General features: G+C 39.9%; 1 protein-coding gene across 4 annotated transcripts in view; it reads left to right on the top strand.

The window, feature by feature from the left end:
• The first annotated feature begins 1778 nt into the window (after positions 1 to 1778).
• Positions 1779 to 18226, top strand: part of UGGT1 (UDP-glucose glycoprotein glucosyltransferase 1) — a 52401-nt gene continuing 35953 nt past the window's right edge. For 2 of the 4 annotated variants that reach the window (XM_075032009.1, XM_075032008.1), the window contains exons 1-11: positions 1779 to 2155; positions 5040 to 5178; positions 7054 to 7136; positions 7693 to 7823; positions 8705 to 8817; positions 9962 to 10136; positions 11453 to 11549; positions 13261 to 13339; positions 13544 to 13644; positions 14515 to 14614; positions 15735 to 15795. In XM_075032009.1, coding sequence (XP_074888110.1) covers positions 1921 to 2155; positions 5040 to 5178; positions 7054 to 7136; positions 7693 to 7823; positions 8705 to 8817; positions 9962 to 10136; positions 11453 to 11549; positions 13261 to 13339; positions 13544 to 13644; positions 14515 to 14614; positions 15735 to 15795 — 1314 coding nt within the window. In that variant the 5' untranslated portion in view covers positions 1779 to 1920. Of the gene's footprint in view, positions 2156 to 4555; positions 4692 to 5039; positions 5179 to 5287; positions 5883 to 7053; positions 7137 to 7692; positions 7824 to 8704; positions 8818 to 9961; positions 10137 to 11452; positions 11550 to 13260; positions 13340 to 13543; positions 13645 to 14514; positions 14615 to 15734; positions 15796 to 18226 lie in introns of those variants that run through there. The other 2 variants (XM_075032010.1, XM_075032011.1) reach the window with 2 other exon arrangements.

Genomic DNA, 18226 nt, shown 5'->3' with positions numbered 1-18226 from the left:
GCAGATACCCGTACAGAAACGCTTCTACCGACACATCTCGGTGAGAGGTTTGCTTCTCGCTGCTTGTTTCTAAACTTAAGTATGCAAAGAAGCACCTTGAAGTCAGGAAGAGGCTTCCCAGAGTGCGAGGCACTGAGGAAAAGCTGAGCAGGTCATAACTACCTGCCTGACGTGGGGCTGGCCGCGCAGGAGACAAAAGTTTTGCTGCTGTGGGCCTGCTGTGTTCAGGGAAAGGGGCCTTTGTAAATACACAGATTGCATCAGTAAATACCTGACTCCAACATCCCTGTTGTCTCTGGCATAAATATTTGCTGCTCACTGGGACAGAGGGGAAAAAACAAATTAAAAACAACCCCAAACCTTGGTGACAATGCACATTGCAACCCCAAGTCTTGAGGCTCAGAGATGAAGTCAGATAGACAACTGTCGTTTTCAGAGTTTTAGTAATATTTTAAAATGAAACCAGAAAGAAAACCTTGAAATTACAGAATCACGTTTAAGTAATCCCTGATTTCTCCTTGAAAACCCTTCAGGTTTGTGTTGCGAACAACCCTGCAAACAGCTGTTGAGGAAGCTTTGGGCATGAACAGTGGTTAGGTTCGCTTCAGAGGGATACCGCTCTTCAGGACGACCATCGATCAGGACTTGAGATCTGTACTGTGGCTTGACTCTTGGGACACTGCCCTTATCCTTGTTATCCCGGCAGGGACGGCAGTAACTACAATCAGGGCTTTGCCTGGCTGGACTCCCAGCTTTATTCTGGCTCAACACCTCTGGAATGAGATGAGCAGTTCTGCTCCCCCATTCCCACGGCTCAAAAAGATCACAGTAATATTACAAAACGTTCAGAGGATGTAGCAAGAATAATTGGAGACTGAGCACACGAAGAATGGCTAAATGGATTTGGCATCTTTGGGCTGGAAAAGGGACAGTTCAGAGGGAGTTCTGATGGAGAGCTGTAAAAGGTATAGAGATGATGAATAAAGAACTGGTTTTATCTGCCATATAGTGCTTTCAGTTTCCCCTCATATCTACACTGTAAACAAACGAGCGAGTGGAAGAAGCTGGTCTTTGCACAGTGCAACTAAGTTGCGGAACTCCTTTCAAGAGGAGAGGCTGCCAACTAGACCAATTTTGCCTCTAGCATTACCTACTTCTTAAACTGAGACTGCACAAACATTCTGGAGAAATCATTGCTCTCTGTTTGCCCTGATCTTACGCTCTTACCTACATGCTCCCATGGCTTTGCTAGGGACGTAGTCTTGGACCACACTGGCCCGTAGCGACCCAACACGACTGGTCTCACGTTTTAAGATGCGGCCCGCCCCCCCAGCGCTGGCATGCGGTTGACAGTGTGCCGATACGTGCGGGGGTGTGCGATAAGGAAGAACCCTGCCACAAGGCCGCTGAAGGCAGTGGGATTTCAGCGAAGCAGCGCTCGAACCTAGACCACTTCCCTCCGTCCCGCACGGCACAGGGAGTGGCTGCCGGCTGGGCCACGGTCGATACCTTGGGGACGGGGCTCTCCACCGACCGCACCACGGCAAGCTGGCACTGCTTTCCCCAGGGCCCCCGCTCGCAGGTGGGACCAAATGCGGCTTCTTCGCGGCCACCGGCTCCGGCGAGGGCGGTAGAAAAACCGCGGCGGCTCCAGCCAGGTCCCGCTCGCCGCCGGCCTCGGGCGGTGACAGGCGGCTCGCCCGAAACGTGCCCGCGCCCCGCCTGCCGCCTTACCGGGGCTGCCCGCTCCGCGGACAGGCAGGACGGCGGTAACGCCGCCTTCACCCTCGCCGCAGAGCGGCGGGACTCGGCGACCCGGCCCCCGCCTCGGGCTGAGGCGGGCTCCGGGCTGCGCAGCGCCAGGCGCCGGCGGCCACAGGCGATGCCGGGAACGGGACGCTGAAGGGAAGGTGAGATGAGATGGCCCGGCCCAGCCCTCCCACCCGCGGGCTGAGACCCGCGCCGAGCGGCGGGAGGAGAGGGCGGAACGGCCGCCCGCTGAGACCCCCCGCAAGATGGCAGCCACATGACAGTCTGGCGCTGCCCCGCTATAACTCTATGGCGCTGCGGCCCCTCTCGCCCGGCAGCGGAAGCGGCGTACCCGGAAGCGGCGGGAGCGGCACGAGCCGGAAGGGAGCGTGGCGGCCGCTCGCAGGTGCGGTTACCACGGCGACCCGCGCGCGGGACAGGGCAGGGGAGCGGGCGAGGGGGCGCGCGCGGCGGCGGCACCTGAGGCGGCGGGGCGCGCGGCGGGGCGGCCGCGGCCCGTGAGGGGCGCGTGGTGAGCGGCCGGCGGTGTTCCGGGGCCGCCTCCCTCCCTCAGGGCGCCTCCGCCGTGCGGGGCTCGGCCGGCCCCGGCGGCGGTTACGGCGGGGCAGGTTGGTGGGAGCGGGCGGCCGGGGCCGGGCACCGCTACGCCGCCGTTCCCCCCGCCCCCTTCAGCTCTGCGGAGAGGAGCGTCGCTGCGCTGTCGGCACCGCTGCGGCACGGTGGTGGCGGGGCCCCTCGAGCGGCGTGCGGCCTCTGCGCTTCGCTGGTGTCGGCCAGTCAGCGGCCGTGAGTGACTGGCGAGCTTCAGAGGCCGCGCTCGGGGGTTAAAGGCCCTTTGCCATTAACGAACAGACGTCCCAATTTGTTTGGTTTTATTCGAGTCAGCAGCAGCATCTGCGTCGCCGCTACTCGGTTAGCGTGCCGTGCGTCGGAAGTGTAGTGTGACGTTCTTCTGAAAGCACGCTGGGTGTTGGCCAGTAGCTAGAACAAATTATTTCTATTTGTTAGAATAGAACTGTCTGAACAAATTGCAGAGCTCTTTGAGCGTGCAATGTAGGACTAATCAGTGAAAGGCCATGTTTTAGTTTCAGCATCCGTAGTACAGCAACACGATAGCCGCACTTTAAAAGGCGTGCTTGCAGAAGCTCTCTGGGCAATCTTTACTGCTTACAATACTAGGTGCAGACAGATACCTCACTTCAGCGTTGCGGCCTTGACACTGGGAGTTGGCATCATTTTCCAAGCCGTAGGTCTTTTTTCCTTTGCCCTTCCCTGAAGTGGTGTGTTTCACCTGCTTGCTGCCAGGCAGACCTTGCAGTACATGGCAGAGGTCAGTGCTTTTGCTGCCTGGCAGGACCTGTGGTTGTGGGATGATTTATTCCTTTCTCTAAGCCTGGGTGTGCAAGTTTCCAGAAGTCAACTGTATTTTAAACTGAGTAATTGGAGGAGAAATAAGGAGGTTTTTCAAACCATATTTACAAATGAGGCTCGAAAAAATCCACTTCACAGTGTCTTTATTCAGATTGGTTTTTGCTTTGTTACCTCACACAGAACACAGCTGGATTTCCTCATGTCATTTATGCTCATTCCTGTGCCTCTCACCTCTTCTGTTCTCTGTGGTATATTTTTATTTTTCTTTGAGATACTGGTCTTTCCTTTGTTTTATGGCTGTTACTATTCAGGGAGTGTAGATATTTCTGATCTGCAGGTTTTCAGTTCACTAAACTGGGTGTCAGGTGACAAATGTGTCTTTTTTTTTTTCTTTTTTTCCTCCTATTTCATGTAGATAAAGGCTTTTATTACAGTCTCTCACAGAATAGGAAAGCAGGCATGAGAGAGCAGCCTAGGTGTCATAAGAATGCAGTACAGTATATTAATTTACATGTTCCAAACTACTGTGTATGATTTGCAGTGAATAAGAAGGACCCAATTCTGGGAGGAACTGCAGACCTTGTTTTTTTGTTTTGCTTGGCAGAAGCCAAGGTTTCACTCCACAAATATTGACTGAGCTTCCTCCTCTGCACACAGCAAGTGGTAGTTGTAACTGTTCTGTGTCATGCGATGCCATCTGTCTGCTTCACGGGTGCAGTGTAAAATAAATGTCGTGTGCAGATGAGCAAGTTGCTCTTTGTGTATTATAGCAGGGCATTTCTGGTTTTATTCTGAAAGAAAGGATGTTGAGATACGGGAAGAGCAATGGGTGAGTCATTGCTGGTGAACGTTTAGCTGGAGTAGTGTAAATTTTTAAAGGGAGTAGGATGAGGTTGTTTTATCTGTATGTATACACACAGGTAGAGCTACAGATATACAACACATATGCAAAGACTATATTTTACATTAAGATCATTATGAAAAAGAGACATGAGTTAGATCTGGGCAGGTTGTTAAGTGTGATATACTGGGAATTTGAGTAGCCTATTTCTCCAATTGGGGGACGAATGGAAAATGAGTTATCCAGACAAATAAGGATTAGGAAGTGAGAGAGTGCCTGGGTGTATATTATACTTTAGTCAGAGAGGGGAAAAAAACCCTTGAATTTTTGGAGACTGGAATGGAAAGCTAACAGGAGAATTCAAGTCTTCCATAAGCTTAAGAGTTGTGGGCGAGGACATTCCACACAGCTGTGTTATGGTGAATAGGTCAGAGAATATATAGGCAAGAAAGTAGACATGAAGGGCAACAAAGAAATGGCTTCTGCCCTTCCCCTTCCCCCCTGCCCCTGGCTCATTTCTCGCAGTAAGTTGTATCATTTGAGTCTTTCTTCATTATTTCGTTCATTTTTCAGCTTCTAAAGTTGGTGGTACTTAGTGCATCCAGGAAATGCTTGTTTCTTCGTTCCCCAGAGAAGAAGTCCGCTGTACCCAGCAGAACCTAAAGGGCTGACTAGGGAACCTTAACATTGCCTGGCTCTTCTAACATTGGTTAGTACACTAGCTGGTGTACCTGTGCAAATACAAAATGTGACTGTACCTCCCATAAAATGAAAAGTGGGTTCGTTTTCCACCTAATTTTAGATAGACAGTTTGTAATACCTCTTCTGAAAGCAAGCAGTATATGATGTGGATGTCCTAGAAAAGAAGCAAGTTTATTTGAATGCATAAGCATAGAGGAAGCTGGAATTGATTTAGGTTTAATGGCAGCTCAGGAGTCAGATCTTAAAATCCTTGTCTCAATCTTAAAGTATGCTTTAATATATTTGGATATGTGAGATTCTGTATTTATAAAAAGAGACAATGCAAAACCATCTTTTTTTGCCTCATCTTTTTTAGGCTTTTTCTATAAAATGGGAATACTCATTGCACTTCTTGGAATCTGGTTCAGCTCTTCACTTGTAAGAGGAGATTCTAAGGCTGTGACAACATCCCTAACTACAAAGTGGTCTTCAACTCCTTTATTACTTGAAACAAGGTAAGTGTACTGTGACAAATCAGAATATGCTTAGAGGATGAGGTAATGTGTTCTCTTTTTTGTTTGTTTTGTGGTGCTTTGGGTTCTGATTTGTGGTACTTTGGATTCTGGTTGTTACTAATTCATTAGCAATAGTAATACTTAGTTGAACATGATCATTGCTGTGCTTGGGGAGATGGGATGAATATTTTAAAGGAGATAGTAGTTTTTTGCATGATAAATTCTTTCACCATGCATTAGAAAAAACATTAATAACAATGAATAATTCCATAGTATTTTTTGCCTTATGAATTTTTACTCAAAGCACTAGATTGAGAGGTTTAGCATGGTATTTGTAAGATTCCACAGTAAAAGACTTTTGACTTCAGTAATGACTGTAGGTTTTGATATGTATCTGTTGCTTGTGTATGTTTAGCTCAGTTAAGCTTGAGTTTACCTGTGTTCATGTGAGTTGTGGATTGATTATCTAAAGTCAACTGCTTTGTTAAGAGTTGTGCAAGTCAGTCTGGGGAGATTTCTTCTATGGTATTAAAGACTTTTTTTTTTTTTTTTTTTTTTTTTTAAAAGATGCTATTGAAAAAAGAAAGCAAAATGCTGTCCTTTCACTGCCAGTCTACTTAGCACTTTAGAAGTCCCCATCATTTCTTTTTGTGGTATTCTACTTTGGAGATGTCTATGCAAAATAGGATTTCCTAGATTTTTGTGTAAGTGTGTGTGCGCTTAATTTTGTATCACTTAAGGGTGCTGCCAAATACGGAATTCTGCTTGTGTTATGGCAGACTGGCTCACATGAAAATAGTTGAGCATTGACGGGTTTCATTGAGATGGGCATGGCTTTGGGTGGTAGGATAGGTGTGTTCTGGGTGAAATTACTTTTCTGTAACCTTCTCTATAGAAGTTGAAGACTGAAAATTCCTTAAGCAATAAAATACAAAGCTCAGGTCTTAATGCCAGGATTTAAATACCCTGACAATGCAAGACATTTGCTGGGGAAAAGCTCACCGTAAGAGACTGTGAAATAGTAAGCAAATAATTAAAATAATGTACCACAGGCTTGATATATATCCTAACCATTACATTCAAAGACTTTAGGCAGTAGGGGTGAACTGCAGAATGATACAGCACTGCAGTGTAAAATCATTCCTCCTGTTCAATTTACTTAGCCCAGCACTGCAATTCATTACCCAATTGTTCAAGAAGTACTTACCAGCTTAGGTCAGAACAGGTTGAAATGAACACACAAGCTATTGGGGCAGGTAGTAGGCTCCAAATCTCGTGTTGTAGCATCCTTTAGCATGTGAAGCATGTTACAGGTTTAGACATGATGAAGTATTTGATGTTCGCAATGTTTAGAGAATTATTTTACTGTCTAACATTGTATACCTACTTAATAATAAGCTTAATATGTGGTGAATTACAACATCATTATTTGAAGCTGTGACTTCTCCTTTTGCTCATTTAAAAACAAACAAACAAAAACCCCTACCAAAGCTAGTAGTTCCAACAAACTACAGTTTGTTACAGCAAAGTAAACAAAAAATGTATGTTTCTTCTAAAAGATAGCTAGCAAAGATATGCATTAGGGAGGAGAGCTCCCAGCATGTGCACTGCTGTCTGTCAGTGGTCTTTGAGAGATTAATAGGTGCTTTACAAACTTCTTTCATGTACTACGTGTTTGTTCTGGCCTGCAACTAATATTTGTTTGGGTTGCTTTATTTTTTAGCTTTCCTGGTCTGCTTTTTCTAGTAACATATGGTTTTCTGATATAGGTAAACATACGGTAGGAGCTAACTTCCTGTAAAGCTCCACAAAGTATTAGAATTGTAACTTGAGAGAAAATTCATAGATCTAGCTAACTCTTTTCTTCTTACTCAGTGAATTTTTATCAGAAGAAGGTCAAGAAAAATTCTGGAATTTTGTTGAAGCCAGTCAAAATATTAAGACTTCTGAACATGATGGTAAGTTTTCATAATATTCTTCTTGATGATGACTGATAGTTGACATGGTTGAAAAATATACTAAAATGTTTTGTCTTCTGTTGTGTTAGTATAATACTAAGTCAGATGAGGACTGATTCCAGTGATGTTTTTACTGTGAAGTGCTCAATACTTTTGGATATCTGTTTGACAAAAGCTGTTGTGGACAAGTCTGAAACATGTTTTGCTTGCCAGTTTCTTTTTCAACATGAAGTATAAAATATTATAAATGCTTTTTCTCTGTGTTTTTATTTCTCAACTGAAATTAAATGGGAGCTTTCAACTGTTTCCCTCCTCCCCAAGCATATGTTTGCATCCTCAGGAATGTATATAAGTGTACTCTCATGGATCTCTATTGCAGTTCACTCTCATCCATCTGTAGAACTGACTGTAATGAAAATTGAGGAGGAACAGTCATGTGCATATTTACAATTAATGTAATGGGCTTCTGTTAGTATAAATCACAATTAAGATGAAAAGTCCCTCTTCAATGAGAACATGGTATAGAAAGATAACTGCTTGTACTTTGACTTTGCAGGTAGTGATTATTCTTCTTACCATGAAATGCTGAAAGTAGCCTGTCAGAGCCTGTCACCTTTGCAGCAGAATTTGTTGAAATTTTCCTTGTCTTTACGCTCTTATTCTGCAACAGTTCAAGCTTTTCAACAGGTTAGTACAGCACAGGGGAACTCCTCAAATGATTTGTAGAGCATTATGTAAGGCCCAGGAAGGAGTGAGCTGTGTAAGGAGACATTTGAGAAAATCAGTTCAAGGTTTTTGATAAAGTGCTTCATACACCTCAGCTGAAGAGCGCATGTATATTCTAATTTCATTGGGTACCGAATTTCAATCCATTTGTCCAGAGTAGATTGAAGAATTGGGATTTTGAAATGTCTGTGTATCTTTGATGCCTGCTACACTAATAAAGGTATAAGGATTCTTATGAGGAAAATCCCTATGGCTCTGTTGGTACTTGTGATGCTGCTGCTGTTCCCATTGTTCAGTTTTACTTACTTGAAGGTAGTAATCCATGAATATATAGCTCTAATGATTAGAACCCATGAATGGAAGTTTGTTGTACTCTCCGTTCTCTTTCAAACTTGGGGTATCATACAGTTCATTGCAAATTGTCTCACATTATAATGTGCTTTATCTAAGTAATACTAGAAGACATCTTCCTTTTTCATCTGGAATAATTTTATCATTTGATGTTTAACAAATATAGAGGTTTCTGATGTGTAATGCAAAAAAAAAAAAAAACAACACCCAACCAAAAACCCCCTCAATTGCAAGCCTCGCTTTTTGCACCTGGAACTAATATTACACTTAATAGTAATAGACTGGAAAACTATTTATAATAAGTTAAGACTTAATTCTCAATTTTGCAATTTTTACCTTGCATGTAGATTATGTAATAAGCAGGGAAGAAGTACTAGTTTAGAATTTAGGAAGTCAAAGAAGAGCAATTGATACAGAGCTATGCTGTTACCATTTTCACTTGTTCTAAGGGCAAACATTCAACCTACTTTATTACAAATATTTTAATACAGATAGCAGCAGATGAACCTCCACCAAAAGGCTGTACCCTATTTTTTGCTGTGCATGGTGAGACGACATGTGAATTTGACTCTCTTGGAAACCTTTTACAGGCAGCTTCAGAAAGGTATTTGCTTAATTTCCTATCATTGGATTAGCTCTTAAAATTTAACCCAGTTAGACTTACTGCTACAAAAAGATTGTAATAAACCAGTAGTTTCTACATTCTTCAATATTGATTTATACTGTCCATTGCTTGCATCAAGTGGCAGTCTCTTATTTCTTATAATCCAGATTGGAATGATTGTTTTCTTATCCCTTGCTCTTTGATATTCTGCTATGAGGAGGAATGCTTTCCAAGTGCATGGGAAAAGTTGGAAACAATTTATTGAAGGACAGTAGGAATTCTCAGGAAAGTCTTCAGTATGTAGGGAAATAGAGCCGGGCTGCATATTAAAATGATAATTAATATAATGGAGATCGTTTCATGAATGGCTTGAAGCATGCATATTATTTCTTCCCTATATAATTTTCTCAGCATTAACAAAGAAAACTATTACCACATGGTATATTTCAAATTCAGATTTCTTTACAAGGACAGAACTTGATTGTAACTTTTAGTAATAAAAAGAAACTATAATACCTCTTTAAAAAACAAACAAACCTTCAATTTCTGTTTATCTTCATAGTAATCTTGGCAGTTTGGGGTTTGTAAGCATAAGGGGTTTTTTTGTCAATATGCAGACATATGGCATCTGTAGCTCACATCCTATTCTTCTGACTCACTGGGAATATTTTAAATATTTCATTGTATTTTAGACAAAATTTATAAACAGAAGTTGAAAATCATCTTCTCATTCACTTTCTTGTTTGTATACTAAGCCAAGGTAAGGGTCCTCTTGAATTTGAGTTCCTGGAACATTTGCTCTGTTAGGCTTTTATTTTTTTTAATACAGATTATGAATCACAATTGGGGGGAAAAAAAAGTTAATTGAAAATTTAAGGGAAGTGGTTAATTTTTAAAATAAGGATCATAGTAGATTCAAAATAGCACCTAACTACTTGTTTCATTTTCATATGTCCATTTTTAACAAAGCTTTATCAACATGTATCAATTGCTGCTGACCTTGGTAATGTGGGAATAACTTGACATATGTATTCAGTGAAGACAGGAACAGTGATTAAACATGAGAAAAAGAAATTTTGTGTCTTGCATTGAGTGAGGAAATGCTATGAATCACAGTGTGATAATCTTCAATGTTTACTCATAGGCCAAAGCCATTTTTGTTCAAAGGGGACCACAAATACCTGGTGTCAAACCCCGAAAGTCCTGTCGTCATACTTTACGCTGAGATTGGCTCAGAGGAGTTCTACGGATACCATAAGAGGCTTGTTTTAAAGGCTGAGGCAGGAGAAATCACTTATGTCCTCAGGCACTATATTGCTGTAAGTATATTTGCACATTGTAACAAAGGTATTTGACATGGATGGAGTAACTGGCCTGGGTTTGTTCCCTTTAAATTGACATTTGCAAAATGTGTTACTGCTTGGTATTTATTTGGAATACTCAAAAGTTTACTTTTTATTGCATGTAGCTGAGGAATTCAGAATATTTAAAATCTCACAATTGTTTAAATAAGAGGATCATTTGATTTTACAAATGCAGAGTTAAACTCCAGATAAATTCCGGAGTTTAATCTAAAAAAAAAAAAAAAAAAAAAAAAAAGTTGCTCTACCTGTATTAGATTACAGGTAATAGATCGTCAGATCCTTCCACAGTCAGGCCACTTAGTTACTTGATATGAAAAGCAGGGATTAACCTTAAGGTACCATTTTCAAATGAAAGGCATTGTTTCTGTAGCCATTTTATTACAAAAACACTTAGCAGTCCTAGTGCAATTTATCCTGGTTTCCATCTCCCTCCCCTAAATTGCCCATAACCACTGGATTAGAGTTTAACTACTTTTCAAAAGCTCTGAGAAATTTGAGTTTACTTTTTTCCTGAATATTGCTTAATGTTTCTAAAACCTGCAGTGTAGCAAGTAAGTAGCCAGACCTGAATGCAAAAAAAGCATCAGCTGGTTCACTTCTAGCAACATTTGCACTTGTGATAAAATAAAGTTATACATTGCATACACCACTTTCCTTTTAAAAAGTAATTTGTTTATCAGTGTTGGGAAGAGTATTTACATTCAAAATGAGGTGTATTACACAATAGATCTTGACACAGTTGTGTGACTCCTGTATACTGCAAAATACTTTTAACAAGTGATCATGTTTGTTTCCCATTAAAGTCAGAACTAATTATGCGTCTCTTGAGTCACTGATTTATCCATTTTTTTTAAATTCTGTGTTGTAACTCTTCAGCGAACGTTTCATTTTTGAACATCATAGTTGAAGTTCCTCTCCTTCCTCTATCTGATTTGATAACAAGAGTCTGTCCTGCTCTAATTGGCTTACACGCTGAATCCTGAAAACATTGTTTTGTGTTCCTTTTTGCTTTGTGGTTTTCGGTGGTTTTTTTGTTCATAGAGATATCTTTACTCTCTGAACTTCAAAAATTTTGTTGAAATACAATAGGAAGTATAATTACTACAGTGTATTACTGCAGAATCACTCGTTTTTGTTTCTCACTTATGCATTACCAGTTATGTCTGAAATGTGTACCAGATTGACATTTCTTAGTTTTGGGAAATGGCAGCTTTTAATTTGTACATCAAAACAAAGAGTGGCAATATTTTACTGTTTGCTTTTCCTTACAGAATCCCAGTAAAGAAAAAGTCTACCTCTCTGGCTATGGTGTGGAACTGGCTATTAAAAGTACAGAGTATAAGGCCAAGGATGATACACAAGTGAAAGGTGAATTATTATTTTAACTATTTTAGTGTGAACATTTTAATTTTGCAAAGATAATTTTATATTTCTCTTAATATGAATGACTGTCTGAATTGCAGATATTCTTCTTTCTTCAGCTCTGAAATCACTTCTCCTTTCTCTTTTGAGATTATGTTCTTTATGAAGCATATCTTTGCCATGACACTTGTCTTCTGTCTTTGTGAAATGCTGGGCACAATGGAGTTGTGACTCTGGACTAAATCCTAGTGATGGCACTACTAATGCAACTAATTTTTTACCAGATAACCAAATGCTCTGCAGATGTGAAGCAATTCCTCTACCTTAATTTGCCTTAGCTTATCCATCCTCAGAGCAGATTATGTTTCCTGGTCTTGTTCTTTGGGAAAACAGAACATAGAATTTGGCACGATTTTTTTGCTTTTGCTACTTTCTTTAGAGCACTGATCTCTGTTTTGCAAACTCTAATGCACCTGCCAAAAGTATTTTGTTAGGGTATTCTGTGTGTGTGTGTATACTTTTTATTTAGACTTTCACATACACGCAAAATCCCAGAATTTCCTGCTTTTATCTTGGACTTAAGTAAAAGAAAAAAAAAATTATTTTTTTTTTTTAGTTCAAGGTAGCAGTTGTGGAGAACAGAACTCGGGTTTTGAATTGGGTTCTTCAGGATGTTGGAGTTTTATCAGCTTCTAGATACAGATCTAAACTCTGACTCAGGATATTTTGCAACCATCTAGAGTATAGACACATAAAACCTTTGGTCTATATTTGCAAAAGTATTTAATTTTAAGAGCAACTATCACAGTAGAGGAGGTGATCCAACTTAAGATTTCTATTACTTTGTGAGAATTTCCATTAATCTGTCATCAAAAAGGCATGCAAAAGCCCTGATATTGTTTCTAGAATAGGGCATTGGAGGCCTTTGTCTCTTCAGGTGTGTGTGGGGGGGGGAGGTAATTGTGGGGAAGATTTGTTATTTGTAAACTTCTGAAGTTTTGATGTGGTAATCTAGAATGTTTTACAAAATGGACAAACAACTTGAATTGCTACGAGCTGTAAATAGCTCATAGATAGTAAACTGCACATTAAAGGTACATGGTTTTCCTCAGCTCCTGTCTGATTCCAGGCGACTTCTGACTAGGCAGTCTTTTTTCATGCCTGTGCTGTTTTGGCTTGTCCAGAAGCAAACACTCATCTAAGAGGTCAGGACCTTTAGTTAGACTTGAGCATAAAACATCTAGATTGGAGCTGGCTTGTGTCCAGCTAGTTAGGAGATCTTGTGAGTCTTTTGCACAGATTTCTTTTTGATGTTTAAGCCCAGAATTGGACTTTACTCAGATACTAATTTTTATCAAGTATTTTTGGGCTAAAATCAGGGTTGTATTCACAACTGAAGCTTAGCACTTACTCTACAAAGCTAGCATGTCCTGAAAGCTCCTAGGTCCTAGTGAATTCCTTTGCAATGCATAGGTCTCTGAGATTTCCACTCGTCATAAGCTTTTCCTTCTCAATAATCCAACTTGGTTTTATTTCAGCTGTTACTGTGTTCATTTATAAAGGTAACATCTCTTGGATACAAGTATAAAAGTAAACCTGAAACTTGCCCTTTCTTCTTTTTGGTTACTGCAGTATAGTTTTGTTAAACTAGTCAAAATGAGTGTGAGAACTGTTTCTGAATAGCTTGGTAGTAGTGATCTTCTCTGTGTGTCTACAGGCACAGATGTGAATGCTACAGTAATAGATGAAAATGACCCTATTGATGAAGTGCAAGGATTTCTATTTGGAAAACTAAGGTAAAACTCAGTTGTAAGTTGTTGGTCTTTGTCATATCAAAAAACTTGATGGAGAGATGCTGATCTTTTGCTTTGTTATTGTTTTTTAAATGTCTGGGTTATCCATACGTGTCAGCAGCATACCTTTTCATATTAAGTTTCTTTGAATTAGCAGCAGACTTACTTATAGGAAACCACAGAAGTTTTACCCTCATACCCTTTTAGGCAGTTGTATCCTGACTTGACAGAAGAGCTGAAAGAGCTTAGAAGACACCTCGTGGAAAGTACCAATGAAATGGCACCACTGAAAGTATGGCAGTTACAAGGTAATCTGTATGAAGACTTTCAGTATTGTACTGCAAAAACTTAATGTAAACATATCTTCTTGTGTTCTAAGCAAATGAGGTTGCTAGTGGCTGCGTACAGTTGAGAGAGTTTGACGTAAATTCCTGCATTGGAAAATGCTGGATTTTCTAAAGCGCCTTTGTAAGAGTCCTGTTGAAATAGCTTTTAGAAAGATTGTTTCACAGGACTTCTGAAATGAGGTTTGCTTTCTATATTGTGAAGTACAGTAAGCCACTTGCTCTTAAACTGACTACTTGTATGATCTGCTAAAAGCAGAAAAGCAAAGGAAATGTAAAGTTTCTTTCCATGGTCACGTTCTTGGTGTGGAACGCTGAGATTTCTCAAGACCAAAGAAAAACTGTGTTTCAAATGCATCTGCATGCAACTCTGACCTTTTTCCCTGGAAATCATCTGTAGAGGCTGGTGGAAAGGCTTTTCGTCCTCTGAAAGAGTAATTCGAAATGCTGAACATATGTTGTAGCCACAGAGACTCTACCTATGTCCAACAGATGGCTGTTCATATTTCTACCTTGTGAAACAAGTACCCAGATCCCTTCTGAAGGGCAGATCCTCCCACCTCAGCCAAAAAAAAAAGGTGATGGTCTGGACTCATTGAAGCTACCTATAGACGGGATACATCGGTTCATTTTGAAAGGGTTACTTACTTGAAGGCAACCAATAGAAGTTGAATACAAGGAAGAAGATTTTTTAAAAAGTATCTAAAGGCACAGATAGAAAATGAATTTTCATAAGTAACAAATAAGCAAAAAAGATGAAAGCTAAAGTTAAGATGACTCTGCATTGGCTTGTTTTCAGTTTAGAGTTCTTGACCTCTATTTTTTCACTTCTAGATTTAAGTTTTCAAACTGCTGCTCGCATTTTGACTGCTCCCCCTGTGGATGGTTTGATGGTCATGAAAGATCTCAGTCAGAACTTTCCTACAAAGGCCAGGTGACTTATAATTACGAGTTCTAGGAAGTTTTCTTACTGTCTTTTTTCTGAGCAGAACCTGACACAGGCAGCATTGGTTGGGTTAATGTCTGAGTTTCCATTTAGCTGGAAGCAAACGCTGGGCAATGTTTATGCAGAGAAGTTCTTCAGCCTATGGTTACAAAGAGGATCTTATAGTGTTTTTCTTGGATGGCAGTTGATATAGACTGGTGGAAAATTTGACAGAATTACGCATGCTGTCTTGTTGTGAAATGCTTCTGAACCTTTTGCATGAAATCCTCAAGAATTTATTGGATAGGTTTTCTGTTTGGTGGCTTTAAGGTTTATCTATTCACTGGATCCTACTCTTCTTCTGGGACCCACTTTGCCAAACAGCCCAGTCAATCCCTTGTCAGAGACTGATATGCAATTCCACTGTGTTTTGCACTTGTGCTCAAAACAGTCATTCACATTTAAATGAATTTCAAGAAATTCCTTCAGAATCTGGCCTGCCCAACCAGTCTAGAAATACATTTCTTTTTTGACAAATTCCATGACCTGGGTTGTGAGGTCCTATTATAGGAGCTCCTTCTTTTTGAGTAGGTGGAGGTATACCTGAGAGTAAAAAGAAACTGAATTCTGGTCTTATTTCCCACTACTGATGTTAAGATTGTGCTCTTTACATCTTCTTAAGGTAGCATTGCACACTTATTGCATTTTTAGTCTGAACTGTGAGCTGTATTCGCCCATTCTGTGATGATGCAATCACTGGATCCAATGTAAGGAAAGGAATGGGAACCCACAATGTGGAGTGAAATCCCCCTATTTTCTGCTGCCAGCCTCCACCTCTACCTTTCTGGCAGCTGCCCACTTCTATTATGGTTCATGTGAAATTAGACACTGAGAGTTGGCATGTGGTTAACATTTTTATGTTCTGTTGAATTATACAGTGAAAGAAAAAACAGTGCATCCTACAGTTTAATGGTACCACAAAGTGCAAGTGCTTCTGATTGCAGCTCTTTATACTAGGAGACTAAATATATTTATATATAAGGTACAAAAAGGAGGATAAGTAGATAAGTAATCTACCCATTAGATAAACAGAAAGATGATTCACAACATGATGTTTTTATTTTTGTAGAGCCATAACAAAAACAGTTGTTTCTTCGGAACTCAGAGCAGAAATTGAAGAGAACCAAAAGGTAATGCTTCTAGAAAGGAACATAGTGCTTTTGCACTTAGGTTTTAACATAAATTCAAGCTTTGAAAATAACAATTCTATTTAAAAATTTACATTTTGCTTAAAATAATGGCCCAGTATTTTCACACACAACTGTGTTGTAATATGCATCTGGGAAGTAAAGAAGTAGTGGATTTTCAAACATTAGGATTAGGAACATAATTTAGCTTGTTTGCTCAAATATGAAAATATTGGTCATAAATTCTTTGAGTGAAATCACTGTGTTGGGGAATGATGCTATGGGATTTTGTTCACAGAGCTACTCCTACAATGGTTGTTCACAGTAGTAAACTGTTCTGATAGTTATTTGGCAAGCACTTGTTAATGTATATGAAAGTGAGCTTCTGTTTGGTATCTGAACTCAGAATCTGGTAACTGTATTTATTTATCTTTATAAAATTACCTTTAAATACAATGAAAGTACTATGTTGTTAACCTGGGGGAAAATGTTTATTTACAGAAAACATACAGCATAGGTGCTCTTAGGATTTCCATGCAGACTGTCTTAATCTGATCTACAGGACAGGACTATGTCAAAAATGAAGCAGTACAAATTTTGATGGCTGTGTCACATCCATCTTTACTTAGTTTCTGAGTAACACGTTTGTAGTGATGACTTGCCAGCTAAAGTTGTATAGAGATGGTTAGTATGTTTCTTGTAGGACTGTGACTGCCCAGTGGCCTTCTTTCAGTCTCTGACTTAGTTCTTATTTGAGTGGTATAGCTAATGTGTGAAGTCTGAATGTCATAGCACTACTCGTCCTGGGTAATAGTTGAAAAGAGGCTGACTTCAAGTTACTGATCTTAGGTTTTGATTGTATTCTGAACTTCTCAAAAGCAACTAGATATTAAAAGTGTGAGTGCTTTTTAATGGAAGTTATTAGAGTCAAAATGTAGTTATATTTTTAGATTATTTTAAATGTCCAAGCTGGATGAACGTAGCTTGTTAGAAAGCTATTGCTTGAAAAGCAAATACATTAAGTGTGTTCTTACAGTTTTAAGGATGCAGAAGAAATTTAGTTCTCATTACCCAATTTGAGGTAGTGTTTATATATCTGAATTCATTGGTGCTTACAAGTCACAGAACAAACTCGAAACCTTCTGCCATGGCTTAGAAATGTTTCATATTATGTGGAGAAAATAGTTCCAATTGTGGTGCTTTGAGAGTGAAACTAGTGAAGGAATAAAATTTAACAGCTATCCAAGTAAGTCTACGTAGGCTTTGAAACAGAATCATAAAACCCCCCAGGTTATGAGGTACCTCTGGATGTCACTGAGTAGGCTCTGGTGTTGCAGAAAAATGTTTCAACAGCTCTGTTGTGTACATCACATTAGCAAAGCATTATAAAAAAACTCCCACCACTTGGGAATTTTGTATAGGCTTTTGTACAGAAATTTGTACAATTAAAATATACGTGGTAGGGCAGTCTGGATAGAGTGCAAAATAAAAGCTTAAGATGGTAATGAAAACAAAAGCCCAAACAACAGCTTTTGCTATATGATCTACTTCATACTTTTCAGTCTCACTTGGTTTTAATAAGAAAAATACAAAGTATGTTAAGTATACACTTACGTCTTTGTTTAAAATCTAATCAATGGTATTTGGCTAGTCTAATAGTAAATGCAAAGTTGCCTGACATCTACTTACAAGTCCCCTGAGATTCCTGTTCTGAAAGAGAAATCCCTTGTTGTTCAATAGCGATAAAATCAGGAAAGAAGGGATGCGGTTTGACACTGTCGTCTGGTGTGGTTCTGGAAGGGACAAAGTATAGAATGTAAGTGCAAGCTAAAACTACCTGGTGGCTTTTCTGTTATGTGTTAGATCAGACTGGTCCACAGGTAAACCCATGAATTTGTGGATTCATTTTTATTCAAAGTATGTCTAGGCTACTAGATCCAGATATGGCTAGATCTAACCCTGCCCTTTAAAGCTATTCTTTGCATGACTTGGTTTGTGTGGATATTATTTGACAGTGAAGTTCACTGCTATTAGTAAAGTTACAGTTTACTACATAATTATCTACAAAAAGATACAATTTAACACTGCATGTATTCAGCTCTTCTCTGGGAACTTTTTTTATTTAATAAAATGTATAAATTCTTCCTGATCAGATGCTGCTTTTCTGTTCTTGGTACTTCAGATGGTACTTTGCTATTCCTCTGTTTGCTTTGCTCACATTCTTCATGATATTAGTATTTTTAAATGTCCAAATACTATGTTTCTCCTTCAGTGTTCATCATGCCTCTTAGAATTTTGTAACTGGTACTGCAAAATGAGGTATCAGAAGAAAGCAATGTCATTTTTCATTTTTTCAACAGAATATTTCATGCTAGAGGTGGGAAATTTGCTTCAGGAGGACTGTGGTTTTTTCAGCTCTTGTGGTTCAAAATTG

The sequence above is a fragment of the Buteo buteo genome, chromosome 7 (assembly GCF_964188355.1).
Source record: "Buteo buteo chromosome 7, bButBut1.hap1.1, whole genome shotgun sequence".
NCBI lineage: Eukaryota > Metazoa > Chordata > Aves > Accipitriformes > Accipitridae > Buteo > Buteo buteo.
This window is presented reverse-complemented; position numbering and strand designations above follow the sequence as displayed.